The following is a 22,271-nucleotide window of genomic DNA, read 5'->3' as shown; positions in this document are numbered from 1 at the left end:
TTGTAGCAGTGACTGTGGTTAAAAAGAAGAATGTAATAACAGCACAGAAACCCTAAAAAGGAGCATGAAAGCAATTAAAGTGTTTATCAGCGAATAGTCATCAGAGGTCCACAAACGATTTAATTTGCGAAACGAGAGCCGTGACAAACAATCAGTGAAACAAAAGCCTCATATGACATTTTCAGAACTCATTGTACGCCTATTGATCCATAGAAGAGGGACAAATGACAGTCATTTTCTGCTTTGTTACTGGACTCCATGAGTTCTGCTCATTTGCTCTCATTTTGCTTCATGCCATCAATCACATACAATAGAAATCATTTTGTTTGACGAATTTGCTTTTTGTGTCAATACAAAGTCTAATAAACGGAAGCCTGGCATCGTAAATAAACAGTTTATAGAAACCTCTTCACATTAAACGACTAATTCTAAAAGCCAGCGGTTACAAATGCTTGGTAATAATGAAAGAGCGACGCGTACATTTAAATGAACAGATGTGAACTCCATTTCAGTTCATCCTCAAGCTACATTTTAGGAGATAAAAAGATAAACATGAAGTACGAAAATCAGCATTTGTTTTCAAGTGATGTAATCAAAGATTGCGCCACAAATGAGTGTTTCTCAAAGGATACATCTTAGAAACAAAAACACAATATTGATTTTGTGCTACCGCGATGTTTATCTTGGAGTCTAAATAGTCTTTACGTGCACGAAGGTGACTCAGAGCTGGATGGTAAGCGTAGCTGGCTGTGAATTCTGGGAAATACAATGTGATGTGCTTCAACTGTTTGCCATTAACCCAGGCGCACCGACCTAGGAAGGTCATCTGACCTCTCCCGTGTTAAATAAAGGCCTGATGCTTTGAATAAATTGGTCAGATGAAGAGCAGGATTGCTTTGGCACAGCGTGAGCGTCACTGCATTGTGATACAATGACCCACGATGCCTGCGATTTATAGCACAGCTTTTTATTTAGTGATAAAAGCTGCGGTGATGGAAGGTGACAGCTTCTAGCACAGAAATAAATCACACAGAAAATGGAAGGCTTTCGCTTTGAGCCTGCATATAAAAAGTGTCATTTTGCATTATTGATCTCTTGGAAACTATGACCGGGAAGATGGATGCCTAAATTTCTGTGAACCTGCATGGATTTGAGAAATATCAAGTGCGTGCATTAGGGATGTAAATATATAGGAAACGGGTTCGGTATTTCATTGCTTCTGACCACAATCAAGGTTATGGTTTTCTGTTGTTGGTAAATGTATCGTGAAATATTGACTGTACGTGCGTATGAAAGGACAGAGCTTGACAGAAAGAGGACGATGGCTTAATACAAGTGGCCAATAAAGCAAACACATCGCTGTTTAAAATCAGCTACGACAACCGAAGTTAAACGTTTTAGTCTTTACTAGATCACAGTAATCATCACGTTCCGGCAGCTTCTGCATCAAAACAATCTCTTTTTTTTCATTTTCATGCAATAAAACAGCTCTGAGAATGTTAACAAAGCGCCAACCGCATGTGCAGAAACCCAGCGTGGAAGCGGCTTTGAAGTTCACCAGCGATTGTGCAGAAATAGCATAGCGTGACAAAAACAAACTCCCGTTAATATGCACTGTCTTATTCTGAATGCACCCACACAGCATTTTCATCTACCCGTGTGCGGTTTGCGTAGTCGGTGAATCTGAGGCCTCTGGAGTGCAGGCGTGTCAGCCCCTATCAACCGCAACATGCGTGCCATTTCTGGGCATGAAAACCGCAGCTCACCCCCGGAGCCGCGACGCAGCTTGCCAGACAATACCTTACAGTTACACTCGCTCTTTTCAGCGTTCTTTTAATCATGACATCATGAGTATCGGCTTCCTCGTCTGAAAGGGCGCCCAGATGCAGCTGTTCGTGTCACTCCGCGAAGCAGACAAGTGCGCGCAGATGAGAGGGGAGCTTTGCCGCTTTGGCACAAAAGCTACTTTATATTACAAGAATGAGAGACAAATGTTTGAAAGACTTTAATGAAACTGTCATTGTCGATGATCTATATCCAGCTGACGGTGTCGGGCTAATGCTCGGGAAATGTGTGCATGTTGCTAACAACACTTTCAGATGGTTTCCTGAGTGATGGCATTGCAGTGTGCCGCAATCACGCCGGCTTTTATGATGTCTCTAGGGTCGTATTAGCCTACTCATGATAACTTGCATATGATTAAGGTGTATAATAATGTATCTTCCCTTATTATACCCTACAGCCGCTGCTTTTGTTTCTTAAAAAGTTGCTGACACATACAAACACAAAGCACAGAGACTTTTCGCTGTTTATGAACCAATTTGTTCAAAACAAGTAACTATATAATGAACTTCTATGCGTATTAAACATCTTACATGAAGTTCCTAGCAACTATTGCGGATGGGAACGCATGCACATTCAATAGATGTGGAGACAATGTGTTTGAATCACTGCATTTATTTGTTCAAAAACAGTGGGAAAAAGTTGCCCTCATTATATATAATCTCATTCTTTATTCCCTACATTACTAATAATATATGCCTATGAATGTAGGCCTATGGCTAAAACATTTTATTTTTGGGTGCACTAACCCTCTAAAAACATTGCCCATTTCATGTAGTTTTACAGTAAAATACTGTCAAATCTATAATTTTCAGAGGAAAAATAAGTCACCATAATTTAATATAATATATTTTTTATATATTAATTGATATCCCTGCATTTCCAAAATTTCATGGGGGTTTTTCCTTTAAAATAAAGCTTCTTTTTATATTTTATATTTAGATTAATGAAATATACTGTCGAACCAAAATGTATTCAGACACCTTCAACATTTCTCACCGTAAATCACAGCTTATTCACCATAGCTTAGAAAATGGTAATAAAATATGACAAGAACTCAGAGTTAAACAAATTCATCTTGATAATGTCAGATAACTTTGATAGAAATGGATTACAATCAGCCAATAATTATTGATTATTGCTGTTAAATTTAAGTACACAATTAAATAATACCAATTCAGGCCAAACTATTACCAAGCGATTCTTATTTTTGTTCATTCTGTGATATAAAAATGTCGCATTGTGAATTAAAACAAAGCCCGGACAGGTCAAAGTGTCTGAATCATTTTACTGGGAGTACACTATATGAAGACTTTTTGGCTATATCACAGTTCACATTATTTTGCTATCCTCACTTACATTTATGAACCATAGTGTCCTACATCCACTAGTCTTTTTTTGGTTTGACTGTATATCATGCTTACCGTAAATTCAAGATACATTTTTATATCTTCAGTAGCACCTTTTTTACAGTAAATGAAGGGGTTTTATTTTACAGTGTACTCAGTATTAACTAACGAAATCAATATCAAACTTGCAAGTGTTTTGTTGCAAACACGTCAGCTGGATAATAATGTTCTCACTTAAAACGTAGCGTGTGTGGTGAACGCAAACCACAAATTCCAACGACCTTCAGCGCCGTGCAGCTCTAAACTTGAGCCACGCATTCTCTAATTGCAACTCATGTCTGCAGGGACCGACTGTCAAACACATTTACAACAGCATCGCGAAGCAGCCCGTTCCGTCTTTGAATGCTACATACAAGCAATGTTATTTCTCTGAGGATGTAACGTCTCTAAAATGTTAGTCATACCGCATGGGAGGAAACCTTCATTACTCATTTTGCCTTACGAGCTTTCTGGCTCAGACCAAATAAGCTGCTACCAGCACTCCCATCTCCAAAACCAGACACCCAGCTGTGTGGGGAGAATAAAATGATGAAACCTGAATAAAGGATCGCTAGAAAGGAGAAGTAAAGCATACATGCTTGCTATTTCAAAGCTGATCGCACTTTGTTTCCTTTTAATTTCTAATGGCTCCATCTTCTGTGCTCTCTGGGGTGTGTCCAAACGCATAGAAACAGCTGTCTGCAAATCTGGGTCATACCAGCCCAGCCTTCACAGTCTTTACCAGAGCAGAACCCAAGGAGCGTAGCAAACACAAACCATCCTGGAAGAGATTGGAATGTGTTTTTATAATTGCGCACACATTCAATCAACATGTTTTATTACAAAAAACTCGCACCCACGTCCTTGCTGTCAACCTGTGTTCCCCGGATTTGTGATTGCTTGAGCGGAGCAATTTTTTACAGTCATCCCAGACATCCTTGGGGTTGCTTTATAGTGACAGTAAATGTGGCTTGGATATTGAAACGCACCCTGCAATTCGCATGACAAGATCCGATGCTTTCTGAATTGCCGTGCCTTATAGCTTTATTCAGTAAAACGGCATTATCTAAATACTCCCATGACTTGGCTGTCTTCTTTTGAACTGGTCTTTGCGGCGCATTTGTCAAGATTTGAATCAATGCCGCTTTTACGGTTATTGTAAGTATCCCTACGGAAAAAAAACCCAAAGGAATTTTATCAAAAACTATAATGAGGTCAAATCAAGTGTGATCTAATGAGAATACAGGATTCTTTGATTTTTAGTAGTTAAAAACTGCATAGGAAATATATGAGCTAGCATTTTAGGCATCATACTGGTTATTTTATCAATACACTATATTCTGTTGTAAATAAATATGTATTGGAGTATGTTCTACCTCAGTTTCATATTCAACATGTTTCTTGGCCACATTCTTTTCTTTGTTTGAGAAATTTACTTAACATTTGTGATTAAAAACTGTTTATACAGCAAAATTAGATTGGTTCCAAATTTTGACCAAAATTCCAAATGGATTTATTTGGGATTTCCTGCCTAAGGTAAAGTTTATTAAAACGATACGTTTTATAAATTTAAAAAACATACACGTCAGAGCTTTGTTAGAATGTTTCAGTAACCAGATCACTTTTCCATTGTCCAGAGAGTAGTTTTCAATAATAAAACAGCCTAATTGTTACCTCGGCAGTCATTCAATAGAAATTAAATACGAGTTTTCCTACAATACATAGTGCAGTCCATTTCAAAGCATTAACACTGTGAAAGGCGTTTGTGGAACAGGAGAACGGTGGTTGTCCTGACAAACCAGCTTTATAGAACAATAAAACACACTTGTACTCAACTGTGAAGCCTGACTGGAGAAGAGTTATGGCACAGCTTCAATTCATAAAATGACTTCCATTGAATTCTGGCCCACCAAAAGTGACGTCACAAGGTTTATATGCTCTCCTTTTCGACACAATGCAGTAATCCTACCAGCAGCCATTTCACTGGACTCATGCTGGGTAGCTGTAAAATGGAGAACGACCATATATTGAGAGCTGATGGGAAACCAATTTTCTTTTCTTTTTTTTTTGAGGGAACGTATTTCATGTGGTTCTGGTACCACAAAATGCTTTGAAAATTGTCCTGAAAAATAATAAGCAGATAAAAAAGTTGTCCTAGAGAACCCGAGGGATCATGGACATGGTCAGTAATGCCATTCAATACTGTTAGACACTTCCTGGCCCACATTTAAAAAAAAAACCCACCTCATCTGAAATTCAATCCCATATTGAGTGCATGTGTAAGTGAAAATTGAGGTCATGCTAATCTGTACCTCTGTCTCTTTCTGTCAAATCATAATCCAATCCATAACCTGCCACTGAAGCCATATAAAAGTAAATGCATAATCCCATATAAGCCCGGGTTTTCACCAAAAACCTGCAAACTACAGCTAATGCTTTGTGTGTTATAAAAAAAGAGTTCATAAGTGATATCCCAAATCAAGGTTGTACCACTTTTAACCGTAAAAGAGGTTTAGCATGCAAATGCATGAATGGGGCCTGAATTATAATCATGACTTAATTTGTATTCAGGACCATACAACACAATCATAATCCTGATTGAATTTGCTGCTCAAAGTGGATCTTTTGCCTGCGCTTATCTCCTAATCCAGAAGTAGAAAGACAGGATGTGACGCTGTGAGGAAAAAGAGAACAAAAAAGAGAAAGAAAACAGAACCAGCATGTGGTCTCTACAGCGATTCCTCTGTTACTTCTGTCACTGTGATATCAAAGAGAAAAAACGCAACGTCAATCACTTTCTGAAATATCTCTGAAGTAACAAATTAATTTGTATCACTGTCTTAGAAATTGCCTTTACAGTTTCATGTTTTAATCATGGGTAATATTTTTTTTTTTTTGCACATCTTAAATGAATTATTCACCCAAAATAAAAATTTGCTTAAACTTTACTCATCTTCAGGCCATCCAAGATGAAGATCAGTTTGTTTCTTCATTTCAACAGATATGGAGAAATTTAGCATTATATTGCTCACTGTTGAATCCTCCGCAGTGAATGGGTGCCGTCAGAATGAGAGCCCAAACAGCTGAAAAAAAAACGTCACAATAATCTATAAATAATCCACACGGTTTATGAAGCAGAAAACTGCATGTGTGTGAGTTAGACGCAGAGTCAACTTCCAAAAAGTTGCTACTGAATTAAAATAAGCACTTTGTCCATAATATTTGCTTTCTCCACTAAAAAAGTACCCTCCCTGTTGTTCACTCACATCAGAATCTACCGTCATATATTGGTTTTTGCAACAACAACAAAAAAGACAGTATTCCTTTCATTTTTAAACAAAGTATTCCTGGTAACCACCATGACTTTTTGATGTCCCTCGCGTAAGATGCTGGCTCGTTTCAAATAAGCAATAACCAGCATGATCTAGCCTGGACCGGCATGAAAATTCATGCTAAGCTGGTCTATTCAGCAGGGACAATGTGACTGATAACATGATACATTAAGCTTGTGTAGAACAGGACGATGTTAAGTGATACTTCTAGTTCCTAAACAATGTGTTTTTGTCTTGAGTTTCAGCTGCATCTGTCCTTCCCAGTGTTTCTCCTGCTCTCTGAGTCATCTAGTGTAGCCACATTAGCACCTTCACAGTCAAGTCCGACTCTTAGCACCGTCTGGAGCAGCTGTGTCAAATGTAACCTTCCCAGTCTGCTCATTACAGTCCCTGTATCCCTGCCATTAACTGGGTCACGGTAATTCAGACACCCACAAGTGGCTATTACAAGAGCCTTGACTGTACGATAACTTGAAACCGGCCAACATGGAAATGAATGCGCTGCTCTAGAACAGGACCCACAACATGAGAACCCCATCTGCTGGCCGAGTCGAAAATCCCAGTTTGAGAGAGAGAGAGAGAGAGAGAGAGAGAGAGAGAGAGAGAGAGAGAGAGAGAGAGAGAGAGAGAGAGAGAGAGAGAGAGAGAGAGAGAGAGAGAGAGAGAGAGAGAGAGAGAGAGAGAGAGAGAGAGAGAGAGAGAGAGAGAGAGAGAGAGAGAGAGAGAGAGAGAGAGAGAGAGAGAGAGAGAGAGAGAGAGAGAGAGATTCTGTTAAATTTTGAACTACTTAAATCTAATATAGTTTTTTTCCCAGAGTTTAGCTGTATAAGATGGGGGTACAACCATGGTCCTCATTAACATATGGTTTTTAAAATAAACGATAACAAACTGGAAACGTGCAAACTACAAACAAATATATATATAATAAATACATTCAGCCAAAACACAATGGTATATTTCTAAATCGTTAACAATTAACTAAATAAATGAATATGGTGCTGAATTGCCGAGCATAATTATGTAGCCTACGGCGTTTTCCATTTTTCCTCGTCGTGCAGTTTATAGCTGTTTTCAGCCAACATCAATACAGAATACAGAACCTGTTCTCTTATCACACGACTCTGTGACTAAGTTCTGTGTCACGATCATCAGCGCTGCCTGGGTGACCGATGGCGGATTGGTCGGGCAGCGCCGCTTTACGCTGTCGTAGTATTTGCCTTGTGCACTTTCGTGTGTGCTGATATCGTGGAGGTCCGCATCCGCGATCGGCCCACTGGGAACGTCCCTGGACGGGAGCAATATCACACTTGTAGCTGTGTGATATTGCTCTATATCGGCTTACATTCGCACTGATATAGATTGATATCACGTGACTAAGAGTGTCATATTGAATTTATACAACAGTTCGATGGCACAAGTGTCTAAACAAGTAAGAAACAACCGCGGAGTGTCTTAAAAACAAACAAAAACTTTTGCTTGTCGAACTACTTTCTTGCGCCACTGGTTAAAAACAAATGCACCCCGTTACTAATTTAAAAACATAATTTTGAAACTAGCAACAAAATAATAATAATAATAATAAAAACATATATAATAATAGTAATGGTAATAGTAATAATAATAATAATAATAATAATAATAATAATAATGTCCTTGTTTACAAAAAATGAGTGAACTTTAAATAAAAACAGTATTTTATGTTATAGTATGTCCCAGCATTACTGAGTTAGCCTTTCACCAGCAATGTACATAGTTTAGAAACAGGCTGGTAAAATAATGTTTTATTGCAGTGCAGAGTAAATAAACACATTTGTCAACACATTAGTTGTTGAATTAGTCCCTTATATGAAGATTAGAAATCAATCAATATAAAGCGAGACTTGCCAGTGCACTTGCTGGTTAAGTAGGCACAAGTCACAAGATTGGGGCCACAGTGTCTGGCATGTCATTAAACATTCAACACTGTCTCGATTAGAGATCTCACAGCGAGAAAAAAATAGTAGAACGATAGCATGATGTTCACGATGTGCTCCACTCCTTGAGAGTGCACCTCCTTGTAATCAGCATGTCTGTCACGGCAGAGGCTCTCGCTCTGACATACTCACAATTTAAACCATTCACATGTCTTTTTCATGAGTTTAACCCTCAAGCAAAATAACTCCATTGCCTGCGCACATTTTTATTGGACCGTCCGTGGTAGAAAGCAACACATACACACCTAGTATTTGCTCGAGTGTGCTGACAGTTGTGCTCGATGAAACAGCTATCAGATACTGCGAGAATGTGTGTGTCAGAGAAAGTGTATGAACGCAACCTTGCCAATGTCCTTGACTCGCTGAGAAGCTCGCTACAAAGAACAAGAATGTTCTGGCACAGCCGGCATGAGAACACAAATGAAAACTTCACACGTCTCCCAAGGCGATAACTCTTAACGATCACATTTAGAGATAATGTTGCGATTTTAGCTAAGGAACGTGGTAAACTAGGCAGTCGGTCGAAGCGGTGAGAGCAGAATTTTGACAACAATGATAAATCAAGGAGACGGACGGCAATTTTTCAACTCTAACAGTGTGATTTAGAAACGAGCAATTTCAGTGCTTTGGAATACTTGAGTCTGATTGGTCAGCTGTAGCATTCAGCAGTCAGATATATAATATTCACCATTATCCATGACAATGCTGTCAAAGGACTCGCTCACTCTTCTTTTAAACAGAAACAGCTTGTGTCATCTTGTGTCTCATTGATTGTAGTGAAAATGATCTTAGACGTAGAGAGACGTTCTTCAGTATTATCATCGCTGCACGGCTGCTATATTGCTATAGGCTTAGTATATAATACACATACATATGTAACAAGATTTTATTTGTATACACATAAAAAAACGCATAACTGTTTTTATTCATTTTCATAAATCATGTTTTTTTGTGTGTTTTACTGTGTTAGTTAGGTACATAAAAAATTGCAATCTTGACTAAAATGTTGTATGGTTTGCACAAAAATATTAAGCTGTTAATCATAAATGTAATCATAAATCATAAATTCCTGTGCAAAAAATCAGCATATTACAATAATTTATAAAGGATCATTTGACACCGAAAACTGCAGTAATGATGTTGAAAATTCAGCTTTGCCATTTCTGGAATAAATTGTATTTAAAATAAAAAGTAGAAAACAGTTTAAATTGTGATATTTAATATTTTTGAGCAAATAAATACAGCCCTGGTAAGCATAAGAGACTTTTTAAAAAGTGTAAAATACTGAAGGTCAAAGAGCCATAAAGTTTCCTGTCTGACATTGTTCTACTGGTGTATATCCAGTGTGGAGGACAGTGAGCAAAGTGGGATTATAACAAAAGATAGAAAATGATTCCCAGTGATGAATTGGATGTCAGTTGGCACATCCTGGCCCGTTTAACTTTCACTGAGTTGATCCATCTTCTCCCGAGTTTTGGAGGCTGCTCAAAATACAGCACCGGAGAACTGGAGCAGAGTGAAAAATGTTCAGGAACTGTACTATTAGACACCAGAAACCCTCCAGCGGCTAAACCAAAATTAGAAGCCTCATTGTGACCGAGACTACACCCTATTTTAATTCTCTGTGGAGTTAATTAGGCCAGCGCGGTTACAACACTACTATACATAATGGCTGCGCAGTGCTCTTCTCAGGTGGTTTTGTGAAAACAGGGGTGTGTGGGAAAATGATAGCAGATAAATCCTCACACATGACAAATTCTTGTTATTTTATACTTGAGGGAAAGTCAGCTTGTGGCGTAATAGCATTGTAATAATAGTAAGAATAGTATAATAGCACGGTGTAATAATTTTCTATGCATATAGACATGAAAAACGCATTTAAAAAATGTATATTTTAAAATGATACATTGTGTGTCGGTATAAGATTTTTTTTTTTTTTTTTTTGAGGTAACTGGAAGCTATAGTCTAGTGGTTATATAGGCTCCAGTATATATAATAAAATATATTCATATATGCATAATATGAACAGAAATCATTTATATGTAATGAACAGGTTAATGGATAATGCATGTTTTCACAGCGTGGTGTCATGTGTGTGACACAAGTTGAGCCGGGTTCATTTTGTCTGCTCCATAATATATCATGTCTTTTCTCTGCTATATATACCTGTCAATAAAACATTAAGGGTTGCTATTTGAAACCCCGGCAGAGTCAATTCATGCGCTGGAGAGGGACAGGGATCTCCCATCAGCATCATGCCCTTGAGCGGCCTCGGCTTGCCCCAGGGTGACTGTACATATAGCCTGGTAAAAGTACTGCAGATATAGTGTCTCAAATATTTGAAAAGTATGAAAATAAGCCCTTCCTGCTGCACGCAATTAAACCCTAATAACGTGACTGTTGTCATTATATTCAGTAAAAATAATTGGGCGAGGGCTAATACCAGCCCAGCAGTTTTTCTATGAATGTATTAGCTAAGAATAGGTCAGATAAATTAGGAGGAAATCTGTACAGTGCCTGCAATCTAGGCAGAAAGGCATCGACTGCCTAGAATTTGATTGCCTATTGCATTGCTATTCTCGCAGGGTAGCTGTAAATTGTCTGGTGCCTTAATGGATTTTGGTGTTTGCTGATTAGCCCACCATCCTCGTGGGTTACTTCCTCATAGCAGCATATCGCCACAGTGCAGAGCATCTCCACGATCTTCTTCCGTTGAAACATCGTGAATCATCTTCTCTCTTCACTGGTCCGAAGACGCGGCCAGCACTTGGCTTAAAATGAAGTGTATACGTTAGATGCAATTATATTAGGCTAGCATTTTTTATTTAATCGGATTTACTTGTGAACCGAAATCTAGCCCATCTGCACTGGTTTTAGACTCTTTTTCTCTGTCGTGCCTCTAGGTACCCCAAATAAAATATAAAAAAACTATTAAAAAAACAGCGTTTGTCGAGAAAGACCGCTGAACAGTACAAAACGTTGTGCAGCAGCGCCATCTGCTGTCTTGACAAAGTTAGCTTTAGCTACTAAATGTAGAAGGCTTAATAAAAACACCGCACAAAATGTCCTCGCTGTTTAAATCACTCTTCCGATTGAGTCTAGTCTCGAAATCGCTAAGAACGGTTAGGATATAAAAACACGACAATGATTGGATTAAAACAAATGAGTGAATTAAAAAGCTAAACTCGAAGCTTAACTATGCTAGGTGATTTTACAGCCTGTAAATTGCGTGGAAATATGTTTTCCTCGTAACATTTTCACAATTTAATAAACGTCTAGTGTTGCGAGATACAATGAGGTTTGTTAATATCACAACCAAGGACGCCAACCGATTTCCGTTCCTGTGAAGGCATACAACAGTTTTAAAATAGGCCTAATAGTCTTCACACACCCTAAAAGATAACTTAATTGAAAACGCAAAAAGGAAAAAGGCAGGAACCTTTACAAAAGACCCTTTATTTAGAGACGTTTACATTCAGTTAGCTTTAGCAAAAAGGTCCAGAATCCATATTGCACTCAAAAGATTAAGGTTTACTTTTCGGCAAATCCCTTTTACATGCATCTAGACACAAATGACCCTCATTTAGTACATTTCACCAGTCCTTTTAGAATATAGACCTACTCATAAACGCTCATGTTTTACACTTATCTACTCCAGCTTCATCACGTTTGGCATCATAACGAACGCACCAAAGAACTTTTGGCAACATGAAAAAACACTCTTAGAGAACAAGAAGAGGCAACACAACTAAGCACACATATAACTCTTTACAGTGTCGAAGCTTGTTTCTTCATCCTTTTGAGTACATTCACAGGCACATATTGCAGGTGGGCTGAAAGAAGCCTGCAGCAGAGGTCTGATTTATGGGAACTGCGAAGTTGCTACACAGAGTGGCTAAGGTGCCACCTGATGAGATTGATGACAGGAACAGACATGGTTTTTTGGCTTGGACTAGGGTACTAGTACCCCTGGGTAAAGTTATAGCCAGTCTCTGAGTGGAGGCTGGAGCCCGAAGCAGTAAAACTGTAGGCAGCGTAGGCCACCACAGAGCCCAGCATCAGTCCAGACATGTAGGACACAGTCATTATGTTCCCTGTGGGGGGAAAAAAAATCACACGAACTTCAGTTAATGACTGCATCTCTAGAGAAGAGATTATAAATGCATCCTTCTGAAGGTTTAGGCTTGCATACAAGCACCTGTTCATCTGCATTTATGCTCTATGAATCTAAATGGAGTAATAGATTTACCTGCTAGTTCCCTCTGCTCAGGTGCCACCTTGCCTGCGGCATGAATCATGGGAACACTGCCAAAATAGCCATTAGTGATGCCCATGAGGAGAGAGAAGATGCAAGGCCATGCCGGATGGCTAAAGGTGGGCTTCTGGGCCGGATACACACACATGATGAACAGAGGGATGAAAACCACTCGCACGCACGAGCAGAAGAGAAGACGAGTCCCGTTCCATTCATACGGGACGGCTGCCACGATCTAAACACAAAGGAGAGACAAAGTTAGGTCAAATTCAAATTACTTCAGGCAATGTAGAAGATGACATATACGTGATAACGAACATACTTTGCCCACAAAGTCGGATATGTTGAAGATGGCCATGATCAGGATGGGCAGCCATTCCCCCAGCGTGACGTTCCTGATCTCCGACTCCAGCCCGGGAAAAAGACACAGCGTGATGAAGTAAGTGACGGCAATAGACAGCATGTAGGTCCAGATCACACGGGCAACCACATATCGATGCAGGATCATGTCTGCAACAGAAGGGGTCACTGCTTGATAAACCAATAACATGGCTTTAAAGAAATTAATACTTGTCTTCAGGAAGGATGGATCAAAAACAAAATTAAAGACTTTCATACAAAAAGAAAGTTTCACATGAATGTGTTTTTTTTTTATTCACCAAAGAAAAATAAATATTGTGGGATTTACAAACATATTAAGCAGAACAACTGTTTTTGACACTGATAATAATGAGAAATATGCAGCGAATCATCATATTAGAATCATATTTGAAGACTGGAGTAATGATTTCATTGCCAGACTGGAGTTCATTGCCTGATTTCCTCTTTAATTTTCATATATTGTTTTCATGTTTACATATTGTATAATTGCATTTGAATTATTTTTAAAATATGCATTATGCATTATATTTTATGTGTATTTTGTATAATTAATAATAATATTTTCAAACACATTTTGGGAATGTTTATGCAAACACTTGATTATTAGGAATGCAATTTATCCTATTATATTTTAATAATAATTACTTTAATAAATTTTATTGTTCAATTTTCATTTTAATATAATTGTGTATAATACATTTATTATATTACATAAATAAAAACCATGATGTATTATATTTTATATTTGTATATTATATAGTTAATAATAATAATAATAATAATACAATTTTAAACCTTAAACATTTTAATACAAATACTTCATTATTAGGAATGCATGGTAACATTATTATCTAAAAATATATATTATATTATTAATGTATAATTTTGCAGATCTCATAATGGATATCTTTAGACAAATCATATAAACTGCTATAAATTATTATCATAAATTATTTGTTAACAAGGATTAAAATAGAAAACACAGTATTATAAATGAGATCCCACCTTTGATGCCCGGCCAGCACTGTTTAATCTTTGGTTTGGGCACATCAAACCTTACGTAAGTGTTTCCTCCAGCAAAATCTGTGCAGCCATCTTCAGCAGGGGAAGAGCCCACCGCGCCATTACCCTTGAAAACAGACAGTTTGTAGTGAATACATTACACATCTACATAGAACAGTGGAGTGACGATCAATATATGTTTTTCAGTTTAATATGGCAAAAACATTGCATTTTTTGAAGTAACAAAAAAAAACAAAAAAACAAAACAAGAATCATCAGAAGCAGTCACCCTTCCAAGCAGGTCACTGCGACTTTGTAAGAGCGTGCAGTGCATTCAGATATTGTAATGCTTTTCTTGATGAACTAGCATTTTTGCAGGGCTTGCTTGAGGAGGGCCATTACTTGATTAAGTGTCTGGCTGAGCTAGTAAAACCACTCTCCTTAATTTGCTGAGAATAAAACAAGAGCATTCGGGTCTCACAGTAGCACAGACGGGGGAACTGCTCGGGAGAAACACACCTTCAGAGTATCATAAGGCAACAATGAACAGTAACCATACAAAAATATCTCATTCTGAGGTATTTTGTCTTTGCTAGATTCAATTCCAGTCCGCAGTGTAGAAATATTAGAGCAAACTGCACTGGATTTATTACATTATTTAAAAATGTGAACCGATTCTAAATACCCCTAATGGACCCTTGTCGCATTTTTAGGGATGTCACAAATTGGGTAAACGTCTATAGTGGCTAATCCATGACAGGCCTATGAAAAGTCTGGAAGAAGATGAAGAAATCCTGAGAGGAGGAACAGAGTGCTTAGTCTGTCAGGCACAGGAAAAACAAGAGGTTTATCTGAAGTACTTCCATATATTACTCCACCCAAACTGTCTGTGTCTGAGTGAGCACTTAAATCACGCTCTCCCTGTGTCCTTCCCAGGGCCGCTCAGAGCACTGACCGGCACAAATGAAATGGAGTTATGGGAGAATTTAGAGAAAACACAGCTGAGTAGGCGTAACTAAAACAGCTAAAAAGAGCTTTACGATTTGACTTTCCAATGAATTTCGTCACCACTATATAGCAGGGAGGAAAACGTCGCTTAATTTACATAGCATTTTTGAGGAATTTTGTCTGCAAAAACTGACTACATGTGTTGGGTTAGGCAATATAATGCAAAAGTACGAGACGGCTAACAGCACATTTACTATTCTAAACAGTTTAACTCAGTAACACTAGTATAGGGAGCGATTCTCAATATTAACTACTTATTAGAATGCCTATTATTTAAATATTGGCTGTTTATTAGTGCTTATAAAGCACATATAAAAGCATTTTCTGCATGGCCATATTCTATATCCCTAACACAATCCCTAAACTTAAAAACTACCTTATTAACTATTAATAAGCAGCAAATTAGGAGTTTATTAAGGCAAAAGTCATAGTTGTTAGTTTGGTCATAGCAAGCAAGCTATTTTGGATATTTTCCAAGTATTTCATTGTTTTACTCTTGGTCCAGACTTTTATATTTAATCATGGATTATATATTTTATATTTGCAAGTTGCATTATTAACAAGAATGACAGTAATGTTTAATAACTAATCTAATAACAATATAAAAAATATAAAATACTCTATATAATACAATTATATAAGAAATTGTTATATAACTGTATGCATAGGAAATCATTAAATACTTTCTTCTGCTGAAAACATTTTACACACAGGGTATTTAAACAGGGTTTTTTTTTAAATAATAAGAAAATGACATTTGTTTCTTCAGAAAATCGATGAACTCACTAATTGCGAAAGGCCTTAAAAAGGTTCATAATGGTATGCCCTTCTCACATTTGGCATGCAAAACTTACAAATCTTACTTCTTCTGTAATGACATCATGGTGGACCTGGTACTGAGTCCCGTTTTGTGAGTGGTCTTTGGCGTGGGACAGGCCCTGTCGTGCCAGACTCGTGTAGTACTGGACAAAGCGTGTCCTTCGCACCAGGACATGCAGGACAAAACACAGTAGCACCATACATATAGAAATGATGAAGAAGATGATGGTGTTTTTTCTCTCGTTTTTGATCAGTAGTTTGGTGAAGATACGACTGAGCGAAATGATCACTCCTGCGGTGCCTATAAAGGGAAAATTCAAAAAACAAAGAACGAGAATCTTGTTTTTGCATTTTACCCCAACGCCATGGATTCTCATGACCACATCTGATAGCAAAACGCCTCTTACTCTCTCCGGTCATCACACCCTGTGTGTAGCGCTTGGGAAGCATCCCCATGTAGCCATAGAAACTGGACTGCTGCACTGGAAATGCAATAGGATGAAAAACTGTTACTGGAATGGCTGACAACACAATGTGAGGCTGAAAAAAAGAACGGTCACCCCCAACAGGCTTCTGCAGTAATGATGACTTTGGAAAGAAAATATGGATGAATACCTGTGCAACCAAAGGCCACAGTACCCATAGACATCAGATTGATGACGTACGACTGCTTCGTGGTGAACCTCTCCAGCCACAAATCAAAAATGGTGACAAAAAGCAGAGGTCCAAGTGCAAAGAGGTATCCTACAGGAGAAGAACTTGGGTGTAAAAACAAATCTGAGATAGCACTAAACTAAACTAAAGGCTGGAATACACTGCACAACTAAACAGATTTTTTTAAAACACTGGGCATCATGCATTTACAGACTAATTAAGAACAAATAAAAACGGGGTATAACACACTAAATGACTGAGGATTACCAGTCATTCCGATCACAACAAACTCATGCAGACATTGTTTGTAGGAGACACATGACAAATGAAAACAATGTTTAATGTCACCGCAGGGTTCCTAATTCAGCTTCCTAAGAAACCTGTGACTGAAGCTCTGCTGCAGGTGTGTTCTAACATCAGCTGCAAATATGAAATGTTTGATCTGCGACGACTGGATGGAAACTGTCAACTCAATCTACACACTGACTTCTGGTAACTAGCGTTGACTTATCAAATAAGGAGATAAGTTGCGCAAAACACCGTAGAATATTCCAGCCGTAATAAATAATCCATGCACTAAGAAAAGCCTGCAGAACCGGTGTAGGATTTCAATTAAATTTGTTTCACAAATAATTAGAAAGAAATGAAAACTTAATTGAACGTGATGTTTTTAGGCAAAGACTGAAATGATATTTTCTTAATTTGTAATTCTTTATTATTTCTTTAATTATATTTTCAAAACAGTGTGTTTGGAACCAATATCCCATTATTTGAACCAATATCCCATTATTGTTGTAATTTTCCTGTGTTTATCTGCTGTTGGGTTACATGTAAGCCATCCTCTCCGTGTGTATTCAGCAGTATTTGGTGAGTGTTGTTCCTCAGGTTGAGCTGAGTGATGCAGCTGTCAGACTGGACGGTCGCCCCTCCTCCCTCTCCCCTCGGGCCAGCTCTGTCAGGTCAATCAGGGCCTCCTCCCCCATCCCTTTGTGCTTTACTATCTGTCTGCTCTAAATAAACACACTCACCCACAGTGATCCTGGTGTGCAGGCTCAGCATCTCCACCAGGACATTGTTTAGAATCACAGCCACTAGGGCCACAAGTATATATGTTAAACCCATGTCAAACACAATGGATGTTCCTGAAAGACACGGAAGACAAAGAGGGAATGACCTCAATGCATTTTTTACATACAGAAACCTTATGCTCAATCAAATAGATTTTTTGACATTTCTCAAACAAACACAAATGTCAAAACCGATTATCTTTATACAATAAAAGTACATGATCATCACAAGTTTAGGTTTGCTTTAAAAATTGATATTTGGATAAAAGCGTCTGCAAAATGACTAAATGTAAATTGTGCCATAGATCCCATACAGGGTTCAGGTCAGGCATGTTGGCTGGCCAATCAAGCAATATCATGGTCAGCAAAAACCTTGGAAGGTGCTAAAGACCCGCTGGAAAAGGAAATCAGCATCTCCATAAAGCTTGTCTGCAGATAGAAGCAGAAAATGCTCCAAAATCACCAAATATATATATATATATATATATATATATATATATATATATATATATATATATATATATATATATATAGTTATTATTCTGATGTTGATCGTATGTACATATACATACAAACACTCCAATTTCCCAAAATGATATCTACATTTTAAAAATACATTAAAATACAAATCTGTTATCAAATTGAAAAATATTTGAAAATATTATATATTATTCATTATATATATATATATATATATATATATATATTATAGTATCATAGTAAACTGGCAAACACCATGAAAACACAAGTATACCATTTTTGTTTTAATCTTTAACAGATATTTCAACCATAATTTGTTTCATGTCAATGCTACCAGAAACGTAGATCCATAAATATAATAGAGTACCTTCAAATTTATGATGCAGGTAGTCAACATCTGTGATGAAGCTATTGTAAGGCAGCAGGAAGCCCACTCCAGCCAGGAGCATGGCAAAATAGATCCCATGGTAACGGTCATCTGGAACAGGTTCTTCAAATGCTACGTACAGAAATCACACGCATTTGTATGCAACAACAAGAGAGAGTTATAAACAAGAATCCTGTCTGTGTTTTATTTGAAAGACATTTCAAAATACGTGAGTTTTAAATATTTGTCTTTCAGCCTGTGAGCTGTCTCTTTGAAGTATATTTATGCATATGTATGAGACATTTGACATTTTGCTCTCTCTCCCTCTTTCTAAATAACAAACCGATTGATGGAAGCACTTCTGTGGCTCTTGCTGGCTTCCTAATGATTAGTCCTTTAACACTACATTTAATTTTAAGAGATGGAAGATATGAAATCGTAACTAAAAATGTAAAACGTATATTTGTTCAAAGGTAGACTATATCTGCATGCTTAGCCGGCTTATATATATCTAAAGATCAAACCCTAACGATCAATGAGTATGTTCTCGTGCTCCACTGATTTAATAAGCGTGACCTTTGTAACCAGGCAACATGAGGGGACAGCAGACTCTCCAGCTAACATGATTACACATAGCTAGTACATGCCAAGCATTGTAACCTTTTAAACCAAGGCCAATCTGTATTATTACACTCTGTAAGAGCACAATACATATGAAATAGTGACTCAAATTACATTTTGTGGTTACAATGAGGCACACCATATACTCAGCAGAGACCCACCGGGTTCGGAAAGGGCCAGGACTCCTTTATCTGAGATGTCTTTCACCTGACAGTCCTCTTCCTCCAGCTGATAGCTCTCGAAGCTGAAGCTCATCACCACATTGCCCTCGGGGGTCTGGCCAGGGGTGGCCTGTTTACGTCTCTCGACTCCTTTTGAGCCCATAGTCCCTCTTTTGGGCTTGGAATATGTGAAAAGGCCTTCTTTAGCAGTGTCAGAAATGTGATCTGCAAGAGGATGAAAATTATGAACAGTGGTTCACAGGTAGTGCGCGAGCAAAAAAATTAGACGAAAGACATTACATTCAAAATATCTTGATTATAGTTTTAATCGACATCAAACTTTAAACTATAGTTAAGATGTTTCATTTTTAAGCGTTGTCATCACACAAACATTTAATACACTACCAGTCTAAATATATTAGGAATAATATTAGGGAGCAAAACTGTTTTCAATATTGATAGAAATAAGAGCAACTAAATTATAATGATTGCTGCATTTAAATATGCATAGTCTATTGTTATTATAATAGTATTGAAACCAAGACAGCGTAAGTGTATATTAAGTGTTACCAAAATAATTTTTATAGCATTTTATAATATTAAAATATATTCATAATTCTGTAAATGTAGCTATATCTTAAGATATGTCTATTTTATGTTTTCATTTGTAGCTATCTCTGATGTTGATAAAATTCAATACACTCACTATAAGCATGGCAAATTTGAGTTTTTAATATTATTCTAGTTCACTGAGATGAAAGGGGCCTGTGATGTCAAATTGGCTCTGGTGACTGAACAGCGAAATGTAATAAAAGCATGAGAAGAGCAGCCTCAAGTCACTTTCTGTTAAATCAGCCGTGCCATGTGACATTTTACTTTTGGCTATATGCTCTATGCCTTTGTGCAAAGTAATGTCCTTTTTTACATACGGCATATATGTGCATCATTAATAATGTATTGTCAAGGGATATATTCAGTCCCTGTGTGATCTAAATCAGGAAAGAATAATCAGACGATCACAAATAAATCTATATCCTTAATGCACATCAAGCGCTTCCAGCAAGAAGAGCCTTAGCAGAGATGCCACATGCTTTTGGAATATTCCTCATCTTGGAAATCTGCCAATGCGTCCTTTGAAGAGGCTGGGGCTGGCAATGCACAACTGGTTCAAAAGAAAAGCAATCTTTGATATCGGTGTTACGTCACTGACTAGAGAGTTGTTGGGCACATTTTGTGCCTCATCCGAATATGTTGCATGGTGATGATTACAACCGAACGGAATAGTGCTTCGTTTGTAACCGAACGCAAAGCAATACTGTACAAAACCATATTCACAACGCTGTCATGTGGCCTTTGTTATCATAGCGGCTGATGCTGTTTAACTAAGATACTGTATGTAAACAATGCTGAGACGTGAAAATAAAAAGCACACCTGCTGAACCATGAACTGTCAAGATGTGTCACTCATTTTACTAGTCATTGCATATATAATATGCACTAGAAAGAGAGTAAATATATTGCGAAACAGAACAACATGTATAAAGGTGGTCATAAAGCCAGTCATAAAGAAGAATGGGCTGATGAACGCAGATGTAGGATGTAAAAAGGAACAACAACAGGAAGAGATGATTAGGATGATGATATATAGTGCAGCTGTGTGTGTGTGAGACATGTTAAAACTGAACTTGTGTGGCAAATGATGGTGAAAAAAGTCTAATAAGACGGAATAAGTCTTTAGGAAAATTCTTTATTTCCTACGAAAACTTTCGTAGGCAAAAAAATAATGAATCATGCGCTTAGATAAATATCCTACATATAGGCTATGTTTAATTAGCTGTAAGCCAAAAAGCAGCTGTATACATGTCAACGCGCCTATTTAATCACTTTGCTCTTTTCAAAACGCCGTCCCTGCGAAAAAAAAAGCTTTCATAATGTTATCCGCTAACCGTAGGCTGCTTTGTTGCTCTCACGGGACTTGTTACAGCTAGCATATATTTCCATTATTCATCTAGCAGCGCGCGCGCATCATTTTAAAGAGACAAAAGCGATACAGTCGTGTCCGAAAGACAACAGGTTAAATCTTACCCCCGGACAATTAAATGCGTCTTTCCTCGCTTGTTCGCATGTTACTCCGCGTAACCGCGACCCTCCTTTAGATATAAAGCCTGTTCATCGTTGGCGTGGTGTTGTTTGGGTTCTCCGGTGTAAATATCCTCCTGCACAAGGTGAAGAGGCTCAGAGCCGCTGTCATTCTCTCTCCCTTCCTCCCACTCTGAAGCCTCCAGCTGTCTGCCAAGGCAACCCGCTTTCATTATCGCTTTAAAGGAAACAGCACTTGTTTCCATAATGCGATGGATAATAAGTGTAAGCCTAATCAATGATTACAGTGTCGCAAGTACAATATCTTAGAAAAACCCAAAACAAATATATATGGTAAATTCTGATTGGTCAGCTACGGAATTCAGCTTTCATTTTTCCTGACTATATATATATATATATATATATATATATATATATATATATATATATATATATATATATATATATATATATATATTTATTAAAATACATTAATTATTTATTATTTATTTATTTATTTAAATAATTTATTAGGAAAAAATATATATAATAAAAATAAATGAATACAAATATAACAATGTTATATAAAAATATAACAAAATAACAAGCCTACTGGCTTTTACATTGTTACTAATATCTCTTCACAGGTTGCGTTTTTTTAACTTTTGTTTCATCACAGAAACCTGAAAATATCACAGTTTCTACCAAATATTAAGCATTCAACACTGACAATAATAATAAATGTTTGTTGAGCGGCATATTAGAATGATTTCTGAAGGATCATGTGACACTGAAGACTGGGGTGGCGATGCTGTAAATTCAGCTATGCGTGACAGGAATAT

At 37.5% G+C, this 22,271-nt stretch overlaps 1 protein-coding gene across 3 annotated transcripts; it reads right to left on the bottom strand.

Annotated features, from left to right (window-relative positions):
* Positions 1 to 11,971: 11,971 nt before the first annotated feature.
* slc29a4a (solute carrier family 29 member 4a) lies at positions 11,972 to 21,651 on the bottom strand. Of its 3 annotated transcripts, none has more exons than XM_043228555.1 (11): positions 21,436 to 21,651; positions 19,351 to 19,575; positions 18,569 to 18,700; positions 17,683 to 17,796; positions 16,616 to 16,744; positions 16,408 to 16,482; positions 16,036 to 16,301; positions 14,177 to 14,300; positions 13,113 to 13,300; positions 12,785 to 13,025; positions 11,972 to 12,629 (listed from the first exon to the last, which is right to left on the bottom strand). In XM_043228555.1, exons 2-11 carry the CDS (start codon positions 19,511 to 19,513, stop codon positions 12,496 to 12,498), a joined length of 1,566 nt encoding a protein of 521 aa, XP_043084490.1. In that variant the 5' UTR covers positions 19,514 to 19,575; positions 21,436 to 21,651; the 3' UTR covers positions 11,972 to 12,495. The 3 variants fall into 3 exon arrangements, with proteins under 3 accessions (XP_043084490.1, XP_043084498.1, XP_043084506.1); XM_043228563.1 differs by having other exon boundaries at positions 16,045 to 16,301; XM_043228571.1 differs by lacking the exon at positions 21,436 to 21,651 and having other exon boundaries at positions 19,397 to 19,534.
* Between the last annotated feature and the right edge of the window lie 620 nt (positions 21,652 to 22,271).

This window comes from Puntigrus tetrazona, chromosome 3 (genome assembly GCF_018831695.1).
Source record: "Puntigrus tetrazona isolate hp1 chromosome 3, ASM1883169v1, whole genome shotgun sequence".
NCBI lineage: Eukaryota > Metazoa > Chordata > Actinopteri > Cypriniformes > Cyprinidae > Puntigrus > Puntigrus tetrazona.
This window is presented reverse-complemented; position numbering and strand designations above follow the sequence as displayed.

What these genes read in the sequence shown, in the direction of transcription:
- slc29a4a (XM_043228555.1), bottom strand. Translation starts at nt 19,513, where the DNA reads ATGGGCTCAAAAGGAGTCGAGAGACGTAAACAGGCCACCCCTGGCCAG. An exon ending in CCTGCATCATAAATTTGAAG is followed by an intron (nt 17,797 to 18,568) that starts GTACTCTATTAT and finishes CGTGTCTTTCAG; the next exon opens with GAACATCCATTGTGTTTGAC. An exon ending in TATCCGACTTTGTGGGCAAA is followed by an intron (nt 13,026 to 13,112) that starts GTATGTTCGTTA and finishes CTTTGTGTTTAG; the next exon opens with ATCGTGGCAGCCGTCCCGTA.